The sequence below is a fragment of the Dermacentor andersoni genome, chromosome 1 (assembly GCF_023375885.2).
Source record: "Dermacentor andersoni chromosome 1, qqDerAnde1_hic_scaffold, whole genome shotgun sequence".
NCBI classification, from domain to species: Eukaryota; Metazoa; Arthropoda; class Arachnida; order Ixodida; family Ixodidae; genus Dermacentor; species Dermacentor andersoni.
In genome coordinates this window covers 63,753,226-63,777,588 of record NC_092814.1, presented here as the reverse complement: position 1 = coordinate 63,777,588, position 24,363 = coordinate 63,753,226, and the positions used below count along the sequence as shown (strand labels likewise).

General features: G+C 42.7%; 2 protein-coding genes across 14 annotated transcripts in view; both read right to left on the bottom strand.

Moving 5' to 3' along the window:
* The window catches only part of LOC126546000 (uncharacterized), a 196,213-nt gene extending 177,755 nt beyond the window's left edge, over positions 1-18,458 (bottom strand). For 4 of the 13 annotated variants that reach the window (XM_055061560.2, XM_050194053.3, XM_050194054.3 and 1 more), the window contains exons 1-4: positions 17,892-17,943; positions 14,020-14,073; positions 11,182-11,240; positions 5,334-5,407 (exon numbers count right to left, since the gene is read on the bottom strand). Coding sequence is in view for 2 of the 13 variants with exons in the window: in XM_050194051.3 (XP_050050008.1) it covers positions 5,334-5,372 (39 nt within the window). In the remaining 11 variants the exon portion in view is untranslated. Of the gene's footprint in view, positions 1-5,333; positions 5,408-11,181; positions 11,241-14,019; positions 14,074-17,891 lie in introns of all 13 variants that reach the window. The other 9 variants (XR_008608570.2, XR_008608569.1, XR_008608568.1 and 6 more) reach the window with 6 other exon arrangements.
* Elp4 (Elongator complex protein 4) lies at positions 14,672-17,901 on the bottom strand. The gene has a single exon (XM_050194069.2). It carries the CDS (start codon positions 17,677-17,679, stop codon positions 16,594-16,596), a length of 1,086 nt encoding a protein of 361 aa, XP_050050026.1. The 5' UTR covers positions 17,680-17,901; the 3' UTR covers positions 14,672-16,593.
* Positions 18,459-24,363: the final 5,905 nt, after the last annotated feature.

Below are 24,363 nucleotides of genomic sequence, written 5' to 3'. Positions count from 1 at the left end.
GGCCTTTGCTGTAAAGTTTGATATCGTTTAAATCCTTTTCAATCTGAAAACAGTTGTTAACTCAGTTCATCACAATTAAAGTTGTCCATATAACTAAAAATGTTACACACATGCATACCCTGAAAGCAGTTTTCAAATAATACTATATCAATTTTTAAGAGGGAAATGTCACAAAGCAATGGTGCTATGCATGGCCCTATACAAATACCCTTCTTTTGTAAGAACAGCCAATTGTGAAATGAAATAAAGGCATTCTTTAGTTTGGTCTCAAGTAAAGCCAAAACATTTTCCATGCTCATACCGAATAGTGTTTTGAAAAGAACATTGCCATTGACATTTATACAATTCCTGACAGCTAAAAACAGTTTGTGTGGCACAATATAAATCAAGTCTTCAACATCAGCAGAGAAACCATAATGTATGCTCCGATGTTGCGAGAATAATCTCGTGATACCATCAGTTTACTACGAGAAAAAGATGAATGTGAAGATGTTTTAGGCTTTTTCACAAGAACCTGCTCACTTGAAGTTGCCATGTGCCACGCTTACAAACAATTACAAATAATAATTAAAAAAATAATTACAAGGTCAACAGCTATTCATTAAAGGAAAAAAAAAGAGAAAATGCTCATATCAGTACATTCGAAGTTTAGCCACAATTATGGCCTGCCAACTTCTTTTTACCTTTCTTTTTAACATTGCACTCATTCCCTTTATGCTGACATTCCAATCCAAATCACTTTCCTGCTGTTGTGATTTGAATTCAAGCAGTTATATTATGGCAGTGCATAATAGTGCATCTGTGGTGCGGCGTGCAGCACATTGCGCTTCTACCATGTGAACCCAGGCACCAGATCAGTGCCAACACATTTTCCCCTACTGGTAAGCCAATCCAGTGGTGGTGCTACATCTGTAGCATATTCATGGTGATATTTTCGAACTAACCAAACATTGCTAGGTTTCATGACCTCCCCACACTTAACCCTAACCCACCCTATGTTTCAATTACCAGATTCGTTATAGGCTGCACTGCAGCTCACTACTAACTGGAAAAAGAGATGGAAGCATTCAAAGTTACACAGGCTGTACAACAAAGCTGTAAATGCATTTAGAAATTGCAAATAAAAAACTGACTCGCCACCCCGGCCTTGCGAAACTGGATGTCCAGCGAAGCTGTTGAAAACCGCCACTACAACTGCTGAGGGGGGTATGCAATACTTTATTGCTTTAGAGTAATGGTAGTAATGGTAATTTATAGTAATGGTAGTAACAGTAATTTTCACAGCACACCGCTGCCCACAGAGATGCTGCAACAACATTGAAACCAGTTGCTAGGCTGGTTCTTCTATATAGGAAAGGCTAGGGACATCACTCCCCATGTCGCAAGCTGCCGTCGGTGTGGCAGCTTGCGCAACAGTAATCTTTCACATATGCAGGGAGCGCTACGTGCTTTGCATTCTAATCAGGAGTGCTTTGTTCTGTGCTTGTTCTTTATTGAAACGTATGCTGTTCTGTATGCTGTATACGTGATTCTAAAGAATGCATGCACTGTTCGCTCCACTTTGCTGAGTGCTTAGGCCTCTGCCTTACAGCGGTACAAGCCACTGCTCCTGGCCCTGCACTACCACCGAGATCGGCCCACATTTTTACTGACGGACACAGACACGAAAAATGCCGACGAACTGCAATAAGTATACATTCAGAACAAGTTTGAGAAATAACAAATACAGTTGGCCAACGATAAAACTATGCAGTTCAAGAACTGCAGCAAGTGCAGCAAGACCTCAATGTACTAACAAAAATTTTTTTTATAGTATTCGAGAGGAGCCACCACATTTCCTTTGATTCATTTTTATTGTACTAACAGACAATTTAAGCTGCTTTTAAAGTTATTTAAATTGCACACTGTCCAGTTTTGCTATCAAAGTTATTTTGATATTCTCAACATTCCTAAAGCATCTTCCTTTTAGGGGCATTTTTATTCTGAATAACAAAAAAAAAAAACTACACAGAGCCAAATCTTGGAAACGAGAAAACTGACTGGTCCTCAGGACCTTGGAGGCAACAAGGTAACTAAGGTGGTAACCAATTCCCACCAACACCTGGTTATGGATGCAGTGCCATCAAGAAGAAAGCAATTACCACAAACCTTCTGGGAATCTTTCTTCTGCCAAGACCGTCATTAAAAGTCAGCTAAGAGCTGTCATTGTTGATATGCTATTCTGCATTGATAATCTGGATTGCATTAAGCTCTGGAGAGTCTCCACACTCCGTAATCTCGACGAGTGTCAAAACGGGCGCTACGCAGACATCACAGTTGCGTGGCCAATCGCTCCGTTTGTGGAGGTCAGGCCTGTGGCTAAGCATTCCGAGTAACGGGGACGCGAACTTGGTGACCAAGCTTCGCACGCGGAATCCTCAGACACACGACAAAGCCTTTCAGCACTTGGTGTTTTGGAATTCACGGCCAAGCACATCGCGCACGCAATCCTCAGACCCACAGCTAAGTATTTCGTGCATCGGTGCCTCCGACTGCGTGATTAAGCACATGGAGTGTCAGCTCCTCAAGTACACCGCTAGGCATTTCGCATGTCGGCACCTCGGACTGTGCGACTATGCACATCAAGTGCAGACTCCTCGAGCCCACAGTTAGGCATTTTGCACATCTGCACCTCGGACTGCGCAACTAAGCACATTGAGCGTCAACTCTATTATCATATGGTCACAATATCTCGTAACAACACTAATCATACCACCCCTTCATAAAGAGTACCTCATAATGAGCCCTGTTCACTAGGCCCCTTGGGCTGGCACAGAAACCTGGCTGCAGAAGTGAGGCATTATACAAAAGTACAAGCTGGAAAGCACCTAACAGCTGCATATGTATCAGCGGTTCTCTGATACTAAGATCCACAGCCATTGCCAAGGGAAGATGACCGAGAGCCTTCACTCAGTAACATGGTAATTTCTACCAAAAGAAAAAAATGCCTCACTGATTGCACAGGAGACTGCTAACAATGAGGCAGTCTTCAGGTATAACACTGGAACTGTATTCATGTCCACACAGAGTTGTGCACCTCACTTGGTTTGAAACCCAAGCACCATGCTCTATGTTGTAGAGCAGCAGCAAAGAATGCCATACAAAAAAAAAGGGGAGGGGGGACAAAGGCACACCAGACCAGAGACCACATGTCCAAAAAGCCCCACATCACAAAACACACCAAACAATACAAATTTGGTGCCTCTTAGAGAACTGAAAAGAAGGTGAAACTTTGAGAGCCGTTTTCTCCTTTTTTTTTTTTTTTGCCTTCCTGCTTAGTTTGTGGAGCTGATTTCGTTGCTACTGTTCAGCCTATTTTGACTCTTTTTTCTTGTCACATTCCTTGGGCTACAGCGCAGGGCATGACAGACTTGCTTTTGTATCTTGACTTTTTATAAATTTATGATGTGGCTATTCGTTCACCTCGAAACTGTGCTTTATGCGAAGGTAACAAAAAATTAACACTCCAAAAAAATTTGTGTTGCAAAAAAAGGAAATCCAGACTGTCACACTTTTCAGCACACATTTAGCTATACAGTCAATACTCAACAAGCCTTCCATCGCGTTTTGTAAGCTCCCCAGGCCTTACAAAGTTCAAGGGAGAAACAAGGGAGAAAAATTCTGCTCAATAAAATGTTCTCAAGGTGTCACTCTGAAACGTTTATGGAAGCATTAGGGAGACATTCTACACATTTGTGCCAATTTTCACCAATATCCATGAAGAAATAAGGAAGTTGATTTTCAAAGCCACATCCCCCTAAAAACAACCTATGACAATAGACCATGAACTTTCATGACCATTTTTCTAGAGCAACTGAGCAATGTTAGTGCGCTCTACAAGGCATACTCCATCTCTTCCTTTTTGCTGTGAAATCAACCATGCAACTCAAGGATTTGTCCAAGAGACAGAGTATTGTCCCAGTAAGCTGTCTTGATCATTTCTTGTAAGTCTCAGAATCTGCGAATTTCATTAACTTGTTGCTCAATAAAAATTTCATTCAAATGTTAACAAAGGCATCTTTGGTGGAATTTCTGCACAAGATGGGCTTGCATATTAGAAGACTCTTACATGTCTTACTCAGAACACATTTTTGTCGCCCCTATTAAGAGTACGAGTACTAGTCCTAGAGCTTCAGTACCAGGTGTCGCACTGTGGTGGGTGAAGTGCACGAATATGAGTGCAGTGTTCCGTGAAGACGAAAAGAAAGATGACGACCAGAGCACGAGGGAATGCAGGACAAGAAAACAAATGAAAAAAACCAATCACTGGAAACCGATGAGCCTAGAGGAGACCAGTCGCTGGGAACCACAGAGCTTCAAAGAGACCAATCCTGGGGGATCACAATGCTCTGAAGAAAGAAAAAAGGCGGAGACCATTGGTGTAACGCAAAGTTGCAGGAAGCTGGGCAAGAAGGTTGGCCACGGGACTGGGCGTTGAAGATGTGGTGTGTTTTGGACTTGGAACTGGCAAGACTTCACCCAACTGAAGCAACCAATCAAGGGCCAGCCAACGCCTCCCCACTAGAGAACGCTTTGAGACTTTGCCAGGCCACAAGGTTCTACCACAAGGCCTGTGGACTCCTAAGCCTGCGCCTGTGGGCAGAACACACAGTCAGGCTGTGGGTCCAAGTTTGCAGACCTGCAAAGTTCTTCATGCTGGGCCAACTTCCACTCAGCCAGCTTTAGAACCACTGTATTCCAGCCATCTCCAATTCAGTGCTCTACTCGACCACAACTAGGGTGAGCACATAATGGTGAACATTTTTTAGTAACCGTGTTTTGCCGTTGGCTTTCTTGCATACTGTTACACATGAGTTGTCGCCCATGAATGTGCGTTCAATTGCCTCCTGCTGTTAATTGTTTTACTAAGTGTTAGTAATCTACTTCCCATTTCTTTCCTTCTTGTGTGTACTAAACATTTTGTGTAACCTTTTTGCAAACGGCTTTGTCCTCATTTGGGCACTCTGAGGTAAGGCCTCGGTGACCCATTCCAAACATAAAATACCTGCAACACGCACACACACTAGGCCACTTCCTTCAACACATAATTTTCTCCAAAGCATTGTGTTCAGTTTTCTTTAATGATAGCCAAATAAAAACCTTCCACATTTACTATCCTTGTTTCTAAATTGTAAAAGCAGCTGTCCTACCACAATAACATTAAACACCATGAAATGCTCTGATCAAAATGGTTGCATTTTGAAACCAGGAGTCTGCTTTATTTTGTCCTCAGCATCCTTGACTTAGTTGGCAAAAGACACCCAAATACAGAGAGAAAGAATATAAAAACAAACCTGTTGGCACGCCATGCTAGGCTCGTCAGCAGTATCCATTAGCAAGGCAGATTATGCTGATTGGAGTACAAGGCCTGAGAAAGGAAAACAGGAAAACGAAATTGTGGTATAGTACAAAATATCTGCCCATTAGCTGGATACTAACAGAACCTAAATCAGAGCACTTTCACTGCACGACACAGTGCAAATTCTTCACTAAATTGCAATGAATTTTCAGTTTTTTCTCAATATCATACTATATCACATTAAATTATTTCATTTAATCACTCACAGGCAAGCATTTCTTATGTAATTCGTAAGAAAAAAAACTTAAAAGGGCAATAAGCTTGTAGAATGTACAATATCACTTAGCATACTCAACCTGCTGGAAGTCATTTCTTAAGACTATTGTTACAGGAAGGAAGAAACGTGCGTCTATTCACAGATGGCTTTTAATGGCTGAGCCAACAAGCGTAGAGCCGCAATAATACTAAAACTCTTCTCGTCGTTTCCAAGGCCACTATCAGTGTCCTCTTCTTCCCACATTACCGACTGTGACATCACCCCCGTCGGAAAAAGCACCTTATTGGTGCGGCTCATTGGTCTGAGAAAGGTAAGGTTTGAGACGGCTGATGTAGATGATGTCGGAGAGAGGTGAAGGCACAGTGGCATCCAGCGGAGACACTTCATATGTGACAGGGGTCACCTAGTGAATGATGCGGTAATGGCCATAGTATCGCGAGAGGAATTTCTCCGAAAGACCAACATGCCGAGTTGGATACCAAACTAGCACAAGAGCACCTGGTTTGTAGTCCACGTCGTGATGGCGCTGGCCGTAACGGCACTTCTGGCGTGTCTGTGAAGTAGAAAGACGAATGCAGGCAATCTTGTGTGCTAGGGTTGTTTTGGCTATGACATCCCGAGTGTACTCTGTCGGCGAGTCGAGTGTGGTCGAAAGGTGAGTCTCGAAAAGCAAAGTCAGCTCACGGCCGAAGAGAAGATAGAAGGGTGAGTAGCCAGCTGTGTTGTGGCGCGAGCAATTGTAGGCGAGCGTGACAAATAGTAGAGCAATGTCCCAGTCGCGATGACCGGAGGAAACATACATTGCTAGCATGTCAGTTAATGTGCAGTTCAGGCGTTCGGCAATGTCTAACTCATTGTGGCTAATATGCTAGAACAACAGCCTGCGAAGTGAAATGCACTCACTTCTGTAACAATAATTTAAGAAATAAAACTAACATCACTAAGGTTTATTTGTTCTTGTCGTAAACAACCCATGCACTGATAAGATGGAAGGCGCAAATAAATTTAGTTAAATTGCATGCAGTTAATTAAAAGGCAATGAGCCCCGCACCCTTTCTTTTGCCTCTTCCCTTCTTACTGGGTGGCACATCTGTAATAGCAATTTCGTATACTCTGCATTGAGATCTCTATGTAATGATTTACACATAATTATTTACTTGTAATCAATTGCATTCTTCGGTAGTTTTGTAATTGATAGATTACATTTTTTACTCAGTAATGTTCACTGTAATTCAATATTGTTTTTCGGTAATGTTAGATATGGAGCTGTTTCCTGCGCCTACTTCGAGTTCCCCCGGACCACATCGAATCGCAGCACATTCCAGAGGATCGCTCGAGCCAACAAGTTCACGTGCCAACAAGTTCGTACGCCGCCGGTAGCTATTCAATGCTTGAGTTTTCCAGAAAACGAAGGGATAGCCCGGCATTGTTGCAAGGAAAGTGGGTCCCGAAACAAGACGGCTGCGATGTACCGGGAAGGCCTGGCCGCGTCGCACCGGTCGGGTTTGAAGAAGGCATTTGCCACCACAGCGGGGCCGTACCACCGGGAGCAGGTGGGCCCTCGGACAATGGAGCCCAATCATCCCCCCTTCTCCGCCTTTGAAGAGAGCATTGCACCACAGCAAGGCAAGACCACGGGGAGCCGCCGGGTGTGACATCACCGCACGGGTGCCTACCATTGGCCGAAGGTGGCGTCATCGGAGCGGGCTCTCTCATTGGCCGAACATGACGCGACTTCCAGTGCTCGAAGGGTTTAAAAGAAGCATTCCAGAGAGACCAGAGCATTCCCTGATTCACCTCTCTCGAACTTCTTGCCGCGGGCCGCAGCGTCCGAGTTGCTGCCGGCCCGTAATGACTGTACGACTGTTACTTGACTCTCACCTCTCTGTATATAATGTAAAATAAACCCTCCCAAGTTTTGTTTTCATCCCGAAGTCCGTCCTCAACCCCAACAGTAACCAATTACGTGTAACCAGTTACTTTATTGATGAGACAAGCTGTAACAGGGGACGCAGCTTTAAGTACTTGAATCTGGCGCTAACTACAATAGAATGCTCGTGGTGGTTCCACGCAGCAGCCTCGTGGATGCACACGTTCAGACAGACAAACCCACAACTTGCATTGCTTTGGGTCGATAACAATGGCCACTTTGGACGCTGATGCAAGGAAATCGCCTATAGATGATTTCTTTCAGTATTCCCTTGGCCCTACTGAGAGTGCCTTCTTCGAGCCCCAGCAACAATGAAGTGCTGCGCTTCATAGAGGACCCAGACATGAGCATCGCAGCAATGAGTAACCCCATTCTTGTGAACAAGGTGTTTGTACGTTACAGCAAAGCCTTTGCCTTCAGTGTGCACATCTTGAGAGTATTCAGTGTCACTGCTGGTGTCTTCACAAGAAAACGAGGGAATATGACCAACAAAAAATTTTTAAAAGCAATTGTTAGTGAAGATAAACAGTGTGTGAAGGGCTGCACAGGATTCACTAATAGGGACAAACCAACTCGTTCTATTTACTGCATTTATCTGCTATCTCCGCTAGCAAGATGGCTGGTTGGTCTGAATAAAGGGCATGCAGGCTTTCTTTTGAATTGCAGCTGTTTTCAAGGCATATATCAGTGCAATATTTTACAGACCAAATTATCTATACACAGCACTTGTTTGTTTGCAATGCCACAACCTGGTGAGAGGCCAGCATGGCACAGAGAAATCAAATTAAATGGCATTTGTGTAGTACATGTAGGACTTTTTTGAGACTAATTTTTGAGAAACCCGTACAGGTCTCTCAGAAATGAAGGCTTTGCAGTTGAAGAAAATATGTCCTGGTGTGGGGTTCGAACCTGGGACCAACGACTGTCTGGGGCGGTCACTCCACCAGTTGAGCTAGCCAGAAGGCTAGCAGATCACAATGCAAGGGCCAATTAATCAACAGCTCGAAGCAAAGGGACACTGAATATGGGAAATCAGTTGTGCGGCAACCTTTCCCACCTTGCGGAATTTCGCAGAAGTGATTGGCCATATGCGAAGCTTTCCTTTCCGTAGCTTCACACTACATTCGGGAGGATGACAATTTTCCCACTCAAGCCCTGTGATTAAGAGGAAGCTTTAGCACAGGGACTCCTACCTAGATACGCGAGAAAGGAGAAATTGCTTTCCTTTGTAACCACTGCACCATATTTCATGAGGCTTGTTGCATTTACAAGAAAAGGTTAAAATCTAGTAACTGTGAAGCAGATTGTTTATTTAGGTAGTCGATTTTCTTATCAAAATTTTTGAACATTGCAAAATTTCAAAAACCAAATTATAGAGTTTACAACTTTATAACTCAGGAGCAAAAGACCATATGACAACTCTGTAAACTACACCTAATACATCTAAAATGGACAAAATTGATGTATTACACACCGCTTTGAAATATAGCAGAAATATGTTGGCAAGACTTTTGCAAAACTAATGTAAACATTGTAATAACTTCATGTAACCTATACACTCATACATCAAATTTGTCTGCTTTAGGTGTTCTAATGGATGCAGCTTACAGAAATGCAATATCTTTTCTTGGTCCAGAGTTAAAAATTTGTAAACTTCATGCTTCTACTTTTTATAAACTTACAGACGTTCCTAAACTTATGTAAAAATTTTTCCGCCGCAAATCAAAATTCTGCTTCCTATCGTCACTAGAATTGAACTTTCTGAAATAAAAGGAAGCAAATACCATTCAAACCAGTCAGCGGTTGTCTCGTAAAAGCATTTCTGCGTTTTACAGGTATCTAAAAGGTGGCATCAAGGTTGGCCCCAAGCTAAAGCTTCCAATGAACTTGATAGACTAGTAAACCTAGCATACTATACTACTGTATACTCGTTGAACTAAAATAGGCACGGCAAGCATTTCACAAAAATGTTCATGCCGAGAGTACAATGCTGGGGCTGGCCTCAATTATGGACACTGAAGAGAAATAATAAACCAATTTATACAGGTAACAGTGGTAATTATAGTTCTTAATGTGAAACACGTTGATTATTGAGCAAAGAAAGGGAACCCAAAGTTCACTTCTTGAATTTCGCAATAAAATCGTGGTGCCGATTACGTGGCTGAGGCATCACTGCATTTAGCGTATTTTGCCCATTTTCCTGCTGGAAGAGCTTTACAAAATTGCTGCATTGAGTCTTTGAGTACTTCCAAACCTAATGTAATCCATTTCTAAACATTTACCTAACAATGAACAGATGGTGCCAAAATTTTCGACGACTTGGGTAATTGATGCAGAAGCTTCAAAGTGAGAATGTCTCCCATGTTTTCCTTCTACATCCCTTCAGACTTATTGAGGTTTTACTTATGCTAAAACACCCATCTGGGGTTCCTTATCTTAAGTTTGTTTATTTGATTGATTAATTAATTGATTGACTGATTGATTGAGCTTGGTGGGAACTGGAATCAACTCAAGCCTGCACTCCAAACAGCAGTGCCAGCATTAGTTCAAGGGAAGGGGCAGAAGTGGAATGCAAGATGAACTGGAATCAGCTAGCTGGAGTTTGGATCTTGGACTTCTCAACAAGCTTAAATTTCCTTTTAGTGCCACTATAATGCACTCGTGGTAAAAAGAAAGAAGGAAAGAAAAGAATGACAATTTTTCCACATCAAATTCATTTCTACATTTGGTTCACCCCTTCGATGCTTGCTGGAGGCTCTACATTACAATGGCCTTCCCTTACACTAAACACTTGTGCACCACAAAGCAGTTCAAAGTGGGTTGAAGTGTACTCAAACACAGATTAACAGATTGTGCATGAGGAGCATGGAGAAATTAAAGAAAAAAAAACTAATAGAGTTTTAGATTAGGGGACGCAAATGGCTTGCGTCCCCTAATCTAAAACTCTCTAATCAGTGTGCATAGTGTTCAGAATAAAAACAGGAACAGAGCAACACAGGACAAGCGAGTAAAGAGCACAAGACAGAGCACTGACTAGCAACCAAACGCTTTATTTGCAGAAGCAGCATATAAAGACATCATTGAATGTGACATAAACAACATAAAAAGAAGGATAACAAGGATAAGCGTCAGCCAAGAAGATAATCCAGTTCCTTTGTTGATAGCGCAAGGGACACAGAACTGACGCACACGTCGCCACTTTTGGTTATGCAAAATGCCTCAAAGATTTCCCACGCACACTTTTCACTATATCTGCCAATCATTTTGGCAGATATAGTGAAACACACTGCTAATGTGCATAGTGTGAATGCATTGTGATGTCTAGCACCTCTTTCTACACTTGCAACAAAAGAGTAAGCCAGGATGCAAGGAGAGAAATGCTCTACACTGAACATCTCTGCTCATATTCAACACCTAGAAGAAATGCCTTTGCAATTCATACAAAAAAGACATTTTCAACTTGTTTTCACTCAGAACAGGAAACAGTAAAGAGGCTGACAGAGAATATTAAATGTGCAAAAAAGTGAGGCAGCAGCTAATAATGCTCGTTGCAGAACACACATTTATACTGTACAGGACCCTACAGTACTAAAGAGCCTATTTACCTCAATGTTAGCTCATACTAGGCATACTCACAAGTCATTGGCAGCAGCAGCAGCAGCATAGGCGAGCCAACATTGATGGGTGCAGGCAACCTACAAATGAGAAAAGGTGAGCTGCCTGTACATAATATATAAGAATATTGCAACCTGTGTTATATGCATCGATTATGCATCACGTGCCACATGTACACACAGTGAAATCCTGCAGTTTGTGCACTAAATTCCCACTGCAAGCAGAAAAGTGCCTGAGCTGCATACAATTCCCACTTCAAAAATGCAGACCACCATGTTTTGAGCAGTGAAGTATTACAGGCTTAAAGCTTTTGAAGGGAATGAAATGGTGCTACCACTCTGGTAGCCAATGCAAAGGTTGTCTAGGCTTCAAGTATACAAGCACTTATTCCTCTTCCAAAAGTCTGAGCATTTTGGTGTTTGAGAAAATGTGAAAGTAATTATTGGGGGCAGGGTAACAAAAGAAAGCGGAGTCCAATTAACAAATGTAGATAACCAAGTGAGAATGTTCTTAGAGATTGTGTTACTGAGGCACATAGAGTATGTTTGCCGTATATGTGGTTTTTTACAAGACAAGGTGACAAATGTGATCAATGGGGCTTTGCAACGTAATTTGATGAGCCTTTGGTTAACCAAATTCAAATGTGCGAGCAGAATTTAACGAATGATGACAATGCTCTTATGTGCTTTGGCCTGCTATATAAAGTGTAATGAGAACAGCCTGCTAGATGTTGTGGAACATAAGACAGAGGAACAAAGCATGTAATGTCAACAAGAAAAGACTGCTCAACATCAATAGTGCAGAGAAAAAGATTACGTGGAACTCAAAACTACTTTTCACTAAGTTCATTTACAGGTTGCATTGAGTATTCTACAGCAAGTGCTTGCTAGTTCTACTTAGAGCAAGTGTGGTTAAAAAACCCATTCTTCTTCAGTGTTCCTTTGTGCCAAAATCTTCACTCATGAGAAGAGAGATTACATATATATACTTCTAATATAACACTACAAGGCTCTTTCATTTGCCTACACATATGGTGTCCACTTACTGAACTGTGGACATGTAAACATAATACAGGTGTCACCAGGTACATTTTTGATCACGATGAAGTCCTATCAGGATTGAATTTCTAGGTCGGGATTGGCTCTTTTGCACAAGCTGCAGGAGGGAGCCAGTAGTGCTAATAGCCAATAAGAGCCAATTTCAACCCAGATTGGGCTTGATCACTATCGAAGTGGCCATGCGACACCAGCATTATATTTATGCTCCCCTCCACCCTTGTTTGCTTGTGTGCCTTACAAATTGCTGAATAAGTATTTATTCTCCATGCTAACCCATGTACTTCCCATACAACTCTGCACAAAGTCCTCCAAGCTTGTATACCCAGCCTTTATGAAAGCTGCTATGTTACAAAAATTGTATTATGATTATTTTTGACTGATTGTTTTGACGCACTAAAAATTTACAATTACGATTCATATCTTTTATCACTGCATTCTTTGGAATAAATGAATAAGAGCAGTTTCATTGCGTTTAAATGCACCGCAGTGAAAGAGATACCATGCACATGGCTGCACTTTTTTGCAATCTTGACAAGGTGTGGCCCTTAAGAGTGGGTGGGCTGTTTCTGTCCAAGTTCCCTGGCTGTGCATAATCCCTGTGGTCACTTTGTACCAAAAGAGTGAATGCTAGCTTTCATAATACAGTTTATGAGCTCTTACAAGTTCCTCTTTCCGTATGGACTGACATAAGCATTTTTTGTCATTGCTGAAGCTACGGCTGACTGCATGCTTGACCATGCTGCTCAGCACATGCCACAACCTTTAGTTTGAATGCAGCATTGTGTGAACTCAAAACGCTGTCTTCTAGTAGCTGCACACGAAAATATGGCAGGTTGGTTTATAACCAGAGCAGCACTTTCTGTATTTGTTTTTCAACTCTCCCTCTCTCTTAATTTTCGGCTGCCATGCTGAGAGTGTAGCTCTTGCACAAGTGCAGTCCTTACACACCGCCTAGGGCGCAAACATTTGGAGGCCAAAACTGTCCTAAAACCTTCCTTCTTTTTACTGATGGATGTTTAGGTAAAACAAGATTCCCAAGTTTAGTTATGCCTGGTATAGAAAAGTGCACGTGATGCCTACAATCATAACCACCATACGAGCCCACTTTGCATACAGCCCACTTTAGCAACACATTTCATGCAGTGCTTGCAATTCTTCAGATAAGCAGCACTTCATTTTTATCAGTAGTTAAGCAAGGGCATTAAAATGTTGTGCTAATGCCTCCTTTTGGTTTGGGAATGCAGTGCAAACTACAAGGCTGATGAGGGCTGTCAAAGGCATGAATATGCAACTTTTGAAGTGGCCGAGCCAAGCCTCAGACACACATCTGTACCTTATTAAATTTCTGCAAAATAACATTACCTACATGAAAACATTACTGTTTGACAAAGATCCCAGTGACTCTCCTTCCATAGCCCAGTTATCAAGAGGGAGAGATCAGAGACTAGAAAAACGTGGCTACTGGGATTCTTTGCAAAAGTGACATCAAAATTGTGAGACAAAAAAGACACTGCCACATCTATTAAGGCAAGTTATTGAAACATGGGCAATTTGATATGGCAAAACCTGCATTACAAAAGGTCTCGGATGACAATGGAAGTGTTGCTTAGCAACACGACCATGTGCACACTTGCACAAAGAGGCAAGCAGCAGTGTGTGTCTCATTCATTTATCAACATCATACTGACAAGCACATTATTTTGTGCAATTGGCACCAGTGTGGTGACAAAGCAACCAACGTGAAAGAAAAAGAAAGCAACATAAAAGGTTCACAACTTTTTTTTTTAATTTGCAGCCTCACCTGATTAAGAAAGGAGCACTGCTTGGCTTCTTCCAGTTGTATTCTTAGATTTTCCTAAAGAGAAGAGAAAAAAAGACAGTGCTCATCAAATCGATGAGTAACTAACCAACACTGCTGCAAGGAAACTGCTGTAAGTGCAAGTCAATGTAAATATAGCTACACACATTGCAGCACTCATACATGCAATTATTTCAGAAAATAAAATGGCATCAGAAAAGCTGAAGACTACATTCCATTGGTTGGTAGCCCCAAAATTGCCTTGCAACACTTGAAAATCCAAGTTACACACATTGAAGTGAGGTATAAGTGCACAAGGCTGATGTACAAAGCTACCCTCTTAAATAATGGTGCTATTAGAGAAGTAAAATGGCTGGTCTGTAAATATTATAGTGAGGTTTTGTTGCTTTTGCATAAGCTTACTCAGCACATAAATATAATGAACATCTAGATTGGTTACTCGCTCCAGTAATCAGCATGCTATTACAATGCACAAAAGCATTTCCAAGGCACCTTGCAAACAAGAACTAAAGAATGATCACAGTTGATAACAGAGAACCTTGCCACATGAGTAGTTGCTCAAACAAGCAGGGATCACACATTGGCTTTCCCCACACAAAGCACTGCTCTTGTGGTCACAATTAAAGATACCATACACAGCATAAAAGAGTTTATTCAGTCAAGCACAATACAACATCAAGCAACTGTTCATAGAACATATTAATGCACATTATAGTTAACCTAGTGAACAGAAATGTAACAGTGTGAATACGGTGCTCACACACTTTGATACAGAAAGATACCAATCGAGCTCATGGCCCAGTGCTGGATAGTTGTGTGCCTGTACAAAAGTGTGAGCAATGGAAGTGTTCTACATTTCCTGCTTACAATAAACCACAGAACAAACAAAAAAGGGTCAATTAAACAAATTATACAGCTGAGCATGCAATGTCCATAACAGCTTAACAAAGCCCATGTGCACATACCGCACAAAGAGGGAAGCAACAATTGTGGGCAAACTCAATATCTGTCCAATGTCCTGTACTTAGCTACAGGCTGGACAGTTCCATGGATCAGAATTGGTGCAATGGTAATCAACTAATCGTAAATGCCCAATCTGCACTGAAGTTCACACAATACCCCAACAGTAGGCTCGTCATAGTTCCTACATCAATGTACCCACCAACCACACACAACACTACACAAGTGTACAGTTTATCAAAATTCTTACTTTAGAATTCAGCCTTATGAACGTAAAGGAGGCAACAACATATGGCTGCCACTAGCATGAGTCACGTGATGTGCTGCCTCCTTCATGTCGTATTTGTAAACTTGGGCAGAATGCTACAGTAATCACAAACCAATTACCTCACATGAAACAGTACTTAAAATGCTATTGCATGACTAGTGCATGTTAATAGCGTTCATTCCTTGCCTGCAACACTAGCCATGATAATAACCCTATCACACCATACACCAAAGTTCAAAACATCACACTGCTTTAAAGCCACTTCTAATTGCACATGTCAGAGGCACGGCTCGACAGTAGTGGTGAAAACAGGCAAAGCTAAAATAATGTTTAGCCTCTCATTTCATGGCATAATCTGCAGTTTCACATTAGAACTTCTCCACCAGAAATTTGAAATTAAAGCTCTTACAGCAATTCACAAGGAACAAAAGACATGCAACCAACAAATGCTCCAACAAAGCAAAAGCTAAATGTACAAAAGTGCTTCAGCCTTTTTTATAAACTCTTAACTTTCTCTATACCTTAAGTGTATTTGTTGACAGATAAGTGGAAAGAAGATTATGAAAGGCTGGTTGTTTTAAGAAAACACAACATAAAAATGAGTTTTCCTAGCTGGCATGGTGTCCTACTATTTTCTTTAAAAGTTCTACAATAAATATTACATGCACCTCTTACATTCCAATACAATGCCACAAATTCATAAGCTCATAACCTAGCATTCAGCATGAAAAATTGGTGTGTAAATATGAAAATCGATGTTAATGCAAAGCTCTACAGTAAAAAAAAAGAAAAAAAATTCACCATATTCACCATTATATGCAATTCATAAATCCATATTCAGAAAACAAGCAAAAGTAATTCGGATGCACAACAAACTTTTTCGGCAATGCAACCAAGGGAAAGTAGAACCTGTAATTAACTATGAGTCATGGGCACTGGAATGAGCAGACACAATTTTCGCAATTTGAGGATTGCATAACAGCCACCACAGCATATGAACCAGAGCATACATTTTAGCATTTAAATTCTACAGGTAGGTCAGCGAAAATAAGTGACCAGTTCGGCTACAATACTGTTCAATTCCCAGCAAATAGCAGTTGGTTCTGGGTTATTTCTAAAAACAGCAGGTTGAAAATTTTTACCACACACAAAGTGTTATTGACAACCTCAACATCACAATTTAACATACTTTTTAACATGAAATACAATGCACTGAAGAATGCTATCTGATAGCCCGAAACAAAATTTATTGCTTTGCTTAGTTTCAAACTAAGTAAACTTGCGGAACCTTAATGCCTACTCAGCCACTGAATCGCTGCTCTTGATATTCAGAAACTAAACTTTTGATTGCTGGCACATGCCAAGCTCGGTAATTTGGATTCTGATTTCTCGTCAGTGCCAAGTTCTGGAGGCAAATGCAGTCTTTCAATCAGAAACTTCTTACTTCTCTGATGAAACAGAAAGTCACATTCCGGCATGCGAATGCCTAGTGACGACAGCCGACACAGCTTGACGATTTGCAGGAGTCCATGGTAATTTTTGTACAACGGGTTGGCACCTCGCTCGTGGTCTTCAAACGCCTGGATCTTCAGTACGATGTCTGCCAAACGGCGGCAACGCCGGAGAACGCTTGGATGCGCCCTTGTAATAACTGCCGGTACTGTAACAAACACACTTACTGGCTCCCCTCTAATTACAGCTTTTAACGTGTGAAGGAAGGAAGTAAAACCCTCTACTGAACCCCATGTCGGAGTACAAAGACCCTGCAGGGCGATCCTAACTGCAAAATGCGACGGGTTCTCCTCTGCTTTTGCTTTGTCAACAAGTGTGCTCACACCGGCGAGCACAGACGCGTAATTCGGCTCTACAGCAGCACCAGCGGGCCAATTAGCAGCTTTTCCCCATTTTTCGCAAGGGTCGAACGTGACTGCACAAGCACCGGCGAGCTTCGAGCCTTCGATTCGAGCAGAAAAGTCGAACACGTGGTTCAGTTCTTCGTAGTCCAGAAGGGAGTCTTGCTTTGCCATGCGTTCGTAGCGGAACGCTATCTTCAGCTCGCCATCACTCGTGATAGACGCTGGCGCATGCTGCGCCGCACTGTCAACATCCGCCTGCAATGCTTTAGGCAGTTCGCGAAGAAACTTTGTCGGTTCAACGTCTCCGCTAGCAAAATAAATGTGGTGCTGCTGCTCAATTCCTTCTGCGACGTAGTACTTGAGCAACTGCCCGCAGTACGTACCGAAAGCGTCCTCCTCCACCAGCAGAATGCCCCCAAGAGGCAAGCCGCCACCAAGAATATAATCTAAAGCAGAAACGCCACACGACAGCACTGTCTCTGCAGTATGAGGTGACAACTTCGTACCCGCAATACCACGATTAGCAGGTCTCGTGCTCTTCTGGAAGCTGCTGGTCATTTCTGCCGCAACTTAAAAGCCGTAACCATAATGAGATCAACAAAACCATCCGAACCCGACAAGGTTGCCGCGATCACGTGCGTATAGAATGTTAACGCTGCGCACTTCGCAGCAGGCGCTAAACTGCTTGTAAGTGGCAACAATCACTGCGATATGACCAAAATATGCACTCTAATTTGAATTTTCAGCACGAGATCCTTTGTGCTACTTACTTACGGCTACACGCAGGCTTCCTTGACTGTAAGCGCCCTCTCACATCGGATGCAGACGCCGACTGGTGCGCCACGCCTTGAGCGACGTATTGTATTGTTATCATATTGTAGGTATTATTAGGGCGTACTAGAATTTTATTACACCCTGGTATTATTATTTGTTACATTATGGAGGTCTTACAAGTTGTACAACTGGTGCTACTATTATGAGGCACCCTGAAGCACCCCAAGTGGTTCTTCGAGCTGCAGTGTGCTGTTGCATGATCTCCGTAGTGTTGGTCAGTGGTAATGTAGTGAGAAACTCTATGGAGACTATAGAGTTTCCACTCAACGTTACTAGATTATTTTTTCCACTGGCCTATGGTGAAACTCTATGATGGAGACACCCTAGATGCAGTGTACTAGAATTTAGTACACTTTACCCTAGATTGAGACTATAACATAGACAAGGTGACATCTGTCCAGATCACCTCTAGGATTATCGACACAGTTTAAGATATATAATAAATTAGAAGCAAATAAATCCATAGTTTTCGTTCAAGGACTCTCAATTTGGTCGCCGCAGGGCACCCTTCCTTCGTGCTTATAATAACACAGGTACAGTACGCCATATTAACATAGACATATGATTTTAATACCGGTGTCGAGTACTCTCTTTTTGGGCTGCAGAAAAAGCACCTTTCTTCCCTTTTTTCTTATATATATATATATATATATATATATATACGTACACGCACAACCGCAGTTTACCCCGGGACCACCATGTTAGGACCGAGAAGGTTGGTACGTATGAAAAACGTAAAGTCGAGGGACAGTAAACTCGTGTATTATATAACTCCAGCGCTCAACGACGCAAATTACAGCGAACTTGCCTGCAGCATTCTTGCTCTCAGTGGTGGCAAATTATTTTTTATGGGAAACATGTGCAGCCACTGTTTTACTATACATGTGCAAACATGTATAGTAAAACCACTATAAAAGATTGCGGCAGAACCCACTTCACGATGACTGTCGACGGTCATGTGTTAGTATTCAATCGAATATAGCGACACAACGTATTGCCACCGTCGAAACTATGTACACTCTTAGGCAAAGTTACACCCTTTGGCTTGCCCCTTCTGCCACACAACAATAATCGTTATCTGCCTTGATGCGTTTCCTTTCTTTAACGCTGCGAGCCCGGTACTTTCCAGTAACGAACGGCACGCCCGTTATCAGCATAGAACAGTTTACACCCTTTGGAGTGCCCCTTCTGATAACGCGCGTGCCGTTCGTTACTGGAAAGTTCCGGGCTCGCAGCGTTAAAGAAAGGAAACGCATCAAGGCAGATAACGATTATTGCAATATGTTGTGTGGCAGAAGGGGCAAGCCAAAGGGTGTAACTTTGCCTAAGAGTGTAGAGGAGTGTACAGTAGCGGGACCATGAGCGGGACGGTTAGCTCATTCGCGCTTACGTAATAAAGTTTTCCAGGGGCCTTATTCCGTAAGAACAGTCAGCACCATCTAGCGCCGCCGCCGCCAAGCATGCGCGCGGCCTCCGATATGCATGGCGCTCCGGTGCGTGTGAACGCTTAGGCTAGAGTTACTTAGGCTAAACTACACTCTTAAATTAGGCAAAGTTACACCCTTTGGCTTGCCCCTTCTGCCACACAACGATAATCGTTATCTGCCTTGATGCGTTTCCTTTCTTTAACGCTGCGAGCCCGGTACTTTCCAGTAACGAACGGCACGCGCGTTATCAGCACAGAACAGTTTACACCCTTTGGAGTGCCCCTTCTGATAACGCGCGTGCCGTTCGTTACTGGAAAGTTCCGGGCTCGCAGCGTTAAAGAAAGGAAACGCATCAAGGCAGATAACGATTATTGTTGTGTGGCAGAAGGGGCAAGCCAAAGGGTGTAACTTTGCCTAACGTACGCGTGCCGGCGCGAGAAAGTTCGCGTCCACGCGCCTTGCGTTTGCCTCGCGGTGAATGGTGGTTTGTACCTACAAAATGCGCACCAGCACGCGCCCACTTGGCTCCCATTTTCGCAGTGGTAGACATCGTTTCGTATTTTTGTGAGACAGCCAGAGCATATACCAGCTAGAGCACCGATATTTGTCTGGAGAAGATATCTATGCTCGTGCCACGCTTCGACTGGTACTATCTATGGTGCACCATCTGCGCGGGCGTGAGGGTGTGTGGGCGCGAGCTTTCACGCATTGGCGCGCGTACGTGTAGTTTGGCCTTTAGAAACGCTTATGTGATAACTGCGCGCCTCTCTGGAGGTGTAGGAAATAAACTTTATTGAAGACGAGGGGAGGGGAAGGTGGGAGCCGAGATCAGGCGGAGGGGGCTAGGGTTGGCGTCCAGCTGGCCGGGCTCCTTTCTGGACATGCTGTGCCATCTAGTGGCATTGTCGAGAAGTCCACGCAGCGGGTCCGAGACGTACAAGAAGCGTGGCGCACTGGTGCCTATGAACGCAGTTGCTTGCTGCACACTTAGTGGCACATGCTCAGTTACCTACAGTTACTGAAGTTGGCGAGAGATTCATCGAAGAGCAGCAGATACCCAGTGCATTTATGGTGGAGCTTGCTAAAATGTTGGCGTGAAAAGCGTTCATTGAGAAGTGGCACATACCCTATGCCTACATAGCCTTTGATGCGGTAGAATGTGTGGCAGGCACGCTGAACCACCGCAAAGCACTCGGTCATTTTTTCAGGAATCTGTTGCCTACTTTCATAGTGTGTACACTGCACAAAGAACAGCGCCGGACTGGATACCTTTATTGGACGCTTGCATGTGCTTGCCTGACTTTTCAATGTGTTTTCAGCCACCTTAAATTTCTGTAGTGCTTTGTTTTTCTTATTTTGCTGAATATTCTGCTCCCATGTATTAAAGAAGAAAAAAAACTGCATTTGTGGCACAGCCTGCTAAAGTGTCGAGTTGATGTCCTTGAGGAACCCTTGTGGCGTGTGTTCGATTCCGCAAAGCATCAAAGAAATTCTAGAAGTCTTTTTCGCCATTGTAGAGCGGCACATTCCCAGCGGAGCACGCCTAGTTACCTTGGGTAACTAGGTGTGCTGCACAGACCGACTGGCACATACCCACACTCTTAGGCAAAGTTACACCCTTTGGCTTGCCCCTTCTGCCACACAACAATAATCGTTATCGGCCTTGATGCGTTTCCTTTCTTTAATGCTGCGAGCCCGGTACTTTCCAGTAACGAATGGCACGCGCGTTATCAGCATAGAGCAGTTTACACCCTTTGGAGTGCCCCTTCTGATAACGCGCATGCCGTTCGTTACTGGAAAGTTCCGGGCTCGCAGCGTTAAAGAAAGGAAACGCATCATGGCAGATAACGATTATTGTTGTGTGGCAGAAGGGGCAAGCCAAATGGTGTAACTTTGCCTAAGAGTGCATGTGCTCCAAGTTGACATCAAAGAGTTTAATTGAATAGCGGTACCTACCCAGCCCCAGCGTGAAAGAGGTTCGTTGAAGAGCAACACGTATGCACTCATACTTTCATCGCTGCAATGTGTCTTAATACAAAAACCAAGGCATGCATTTTGTTTCTACAAAACTGCATGCATTGATGACGTAAGCACAGCGTTCAGGTAATTTTGCTTTCCTCGAGTGTGTGTTGTTTGCTCATTCTGATAACTGATCAGAAAAAAATATTAAGAATTGTTACCACATTGTTCCACAAAAGTAAATGTTCCTTTCCCACAAGTTCTTAGGGTGCTCTTTCAGCAAAGCTCCCGATTTAGCACACTTCTCAGTGCCTGCCTACTTAAAATCACAGTTTAACTGTATGTGAACAGCAAGAACCAGCTGTAAGTGCAAACAGTTACCAAAGGTACACATCAATGTGACAGTTAAGTGACGCTAAAGGCAAAGGTTACCCAAGCTAAAGTGGGATATGAGAGCTCCAAATGTCCAAAACATCACTTTCACTAGGAATAATTTTCTTAGACAAGAAAATAAGTGCAGATTAGTATTGGTGACAGTGCAATCAAAATATCAAACCAGCTCTTGATAAGTTTACATGTTGTATTCATAACTGGTAATTAGTATTAAACTACTTATAAAAAGATAATTACATTGCATGTCGACATGAAAGAAAATGCAATTTGGACAACTTTATTGGATTTTCCAACAGAGCTCACTTATACTATTTGTGGGGCCCTCTTTATTCAGCCGTCTGGCTTGCCTGGGCAGTGTTAGTACAGGGCAGAGCATGACACAAAAAAATATTCTGAGGCTTTATATGCCATAACCACGATCTGAATATGAGGCATGCTGCACTGGGGGACCCAATTAATTTTTACCACCTGGAGTTCTGAAATGGGCACCTAAGCCTAAGTACACAAGCACTTCTGCATTTCACTCCCAAAGAAATGCAGCCGCCGTGGCCAGTATCGAACATGTGACCTCAAGCTCGGCAGTGCCGTGCCATAGCCACTGGGCCCAACAGCGGGTTAGTATGTTAGCATGGGTTAGCATTGACACGTTGCCCCCCCAGGACACAGTGCAGCTCCACCTATTTCTTTTGCTGATTGTGCTCTCTTGAAGAGGCTAAGCTATTTTCAGCAGCAATTTTCTCAGACACTAAGCAATCTCTTGGCAAAAAAAAAAAAAAAATGTATATACTGAGATTTTGAGGACAGCAACTATCTTAGCTAGACTTTTGTGTCTCTTTGCACAGGTTGTGATAAGGGGAATTGAACACAGCAAATCATTTCTGCGGTAATCAGCAATGAAGTTAGAGGAAGTTTTATGAAAAAGAAAAAAAACTCATTTAAATAGAAATCAAGTTTTCTGAGCATATGAGTTTCCTGTGTAACTTCGTACTACAAAGGAAAGCACGAAGCTACAAAGAAAAACTAAGGATACCTATACAAGGTTTCCTGTATAACAAGAAATGTTCGGGACTATGAAAAAGTGCAATAAAAAAGAATAGTGAACAATAAGAAAGCTTGCTCTGTAACACCTTCCACATGATCATGCTTAGACACTAAATTTCATTGTCAACTCGCAAGTGCACCACACCGCTCACATTAAAACCGCTCATACACAGTCGACAGCTAGGCTTTACCAGTACAGAAACAAATTTCTTTTTTGTAAAAAAAATTAATTCTACAAAGTTTACAAAAGTTTGCAAAAGCATGGCAATTTCCCATGTCAAGTATAGATTGCAAACTGAACTTTTGTTATTTAAGTTCATGAATTTGTAGCAATTAACACAATGTGTATGCCAGTTTTGTGCTACATTCAGGTGGATGACAATTTTCCTTTTCATGATACTTCCTCCACCTTGCGGGATTCCACAGAACTGATTTGCCATATTCTGTGTCCCTGTGCCTTAGAGTTGTTGATTAATTCGCCCTCACACTGCAACCTGCCAGCCTCCTGGTTCACTCAGAGCGACAACCCCAGAAAGGCATTGGTCCTGGGTTTGAATCCCGGACCAGGACAAATTTTTCCTCAACTGCGAAGTATTCTTTATGAGAAACCTGTATGAGTTTCCTTTGTAGTCTCACGCTACATTTGGGTGGATGAGAAATTTTCTCTTTTATGATAGTTCCTCCACCTTGTGGGATTCCGCAAAATTGATCTGCCAATGTATATGCTACAATCCATTGGCCAATGGAAGCTGACCCTGTCAACCTTTAACAGCCGAACTCTGTCGAGTGAGGCTAACTTAGCAGGACTCTTTGAGGAATTATCAGACATTGTTTGGGACATTATCAGCCTTAGTGAGATTAGAAGAACTGGTGAGGCTTATACATTGTTAAATAACGGCTATGTCTTCTGCTATAGAGGTCTCCCTGATAAGAAGCAATACGGGGTAGGATTCCTAATCCATAAGGACATAGCCGGCAACACTGACGAATTCTACAGCATTAATGAGAGGGTAGCAGTAGCCGTAATCAAACTTAATGAGAGGTATAGTCTAAAGGTGGTACAAGCCTACGCTCCAACATCCAGTCACGACGATGAGGAAGTAGATCAGCTTCATGAAGATGTTGAATTAGCGACGAGAAAAGTGCAAACTGAGTATGCTGTAGTCATGGGGAACTTCAATGCAAAATAGGGAAAAAATAGGCTGGTGAACAGGCAATAGGCAACTACGGCGTCGATTCTAGAAACGCTAGAGGAGAGATGCTGGTAGAATTCGCAGAAAGGAATAAGCTGCGAATAACGAACACCTTTTTCAGGAAATGTAGCAACAGAAAGTGGACCTTGCAAAGCCCTAATGGTGAAACAAGAAATGAAATTGATTTCATACTTTCTGCCGATCCCAGCATAGTGCAGGATGTAGAAGTGATAGGAAGGGTAAAGTGCAGTGATCATAGGTTAGTGAGGGCTAGGATTCACCTCAATTTGAACAGAGAAAGAGTAAAATTGGTCAAGAAGAAACAGGTCAACTTAGAGGCACTAAGGGTAAAAGCAGACAAATTTAGGCTGGTACTTGCAAACAAATATGCAGCC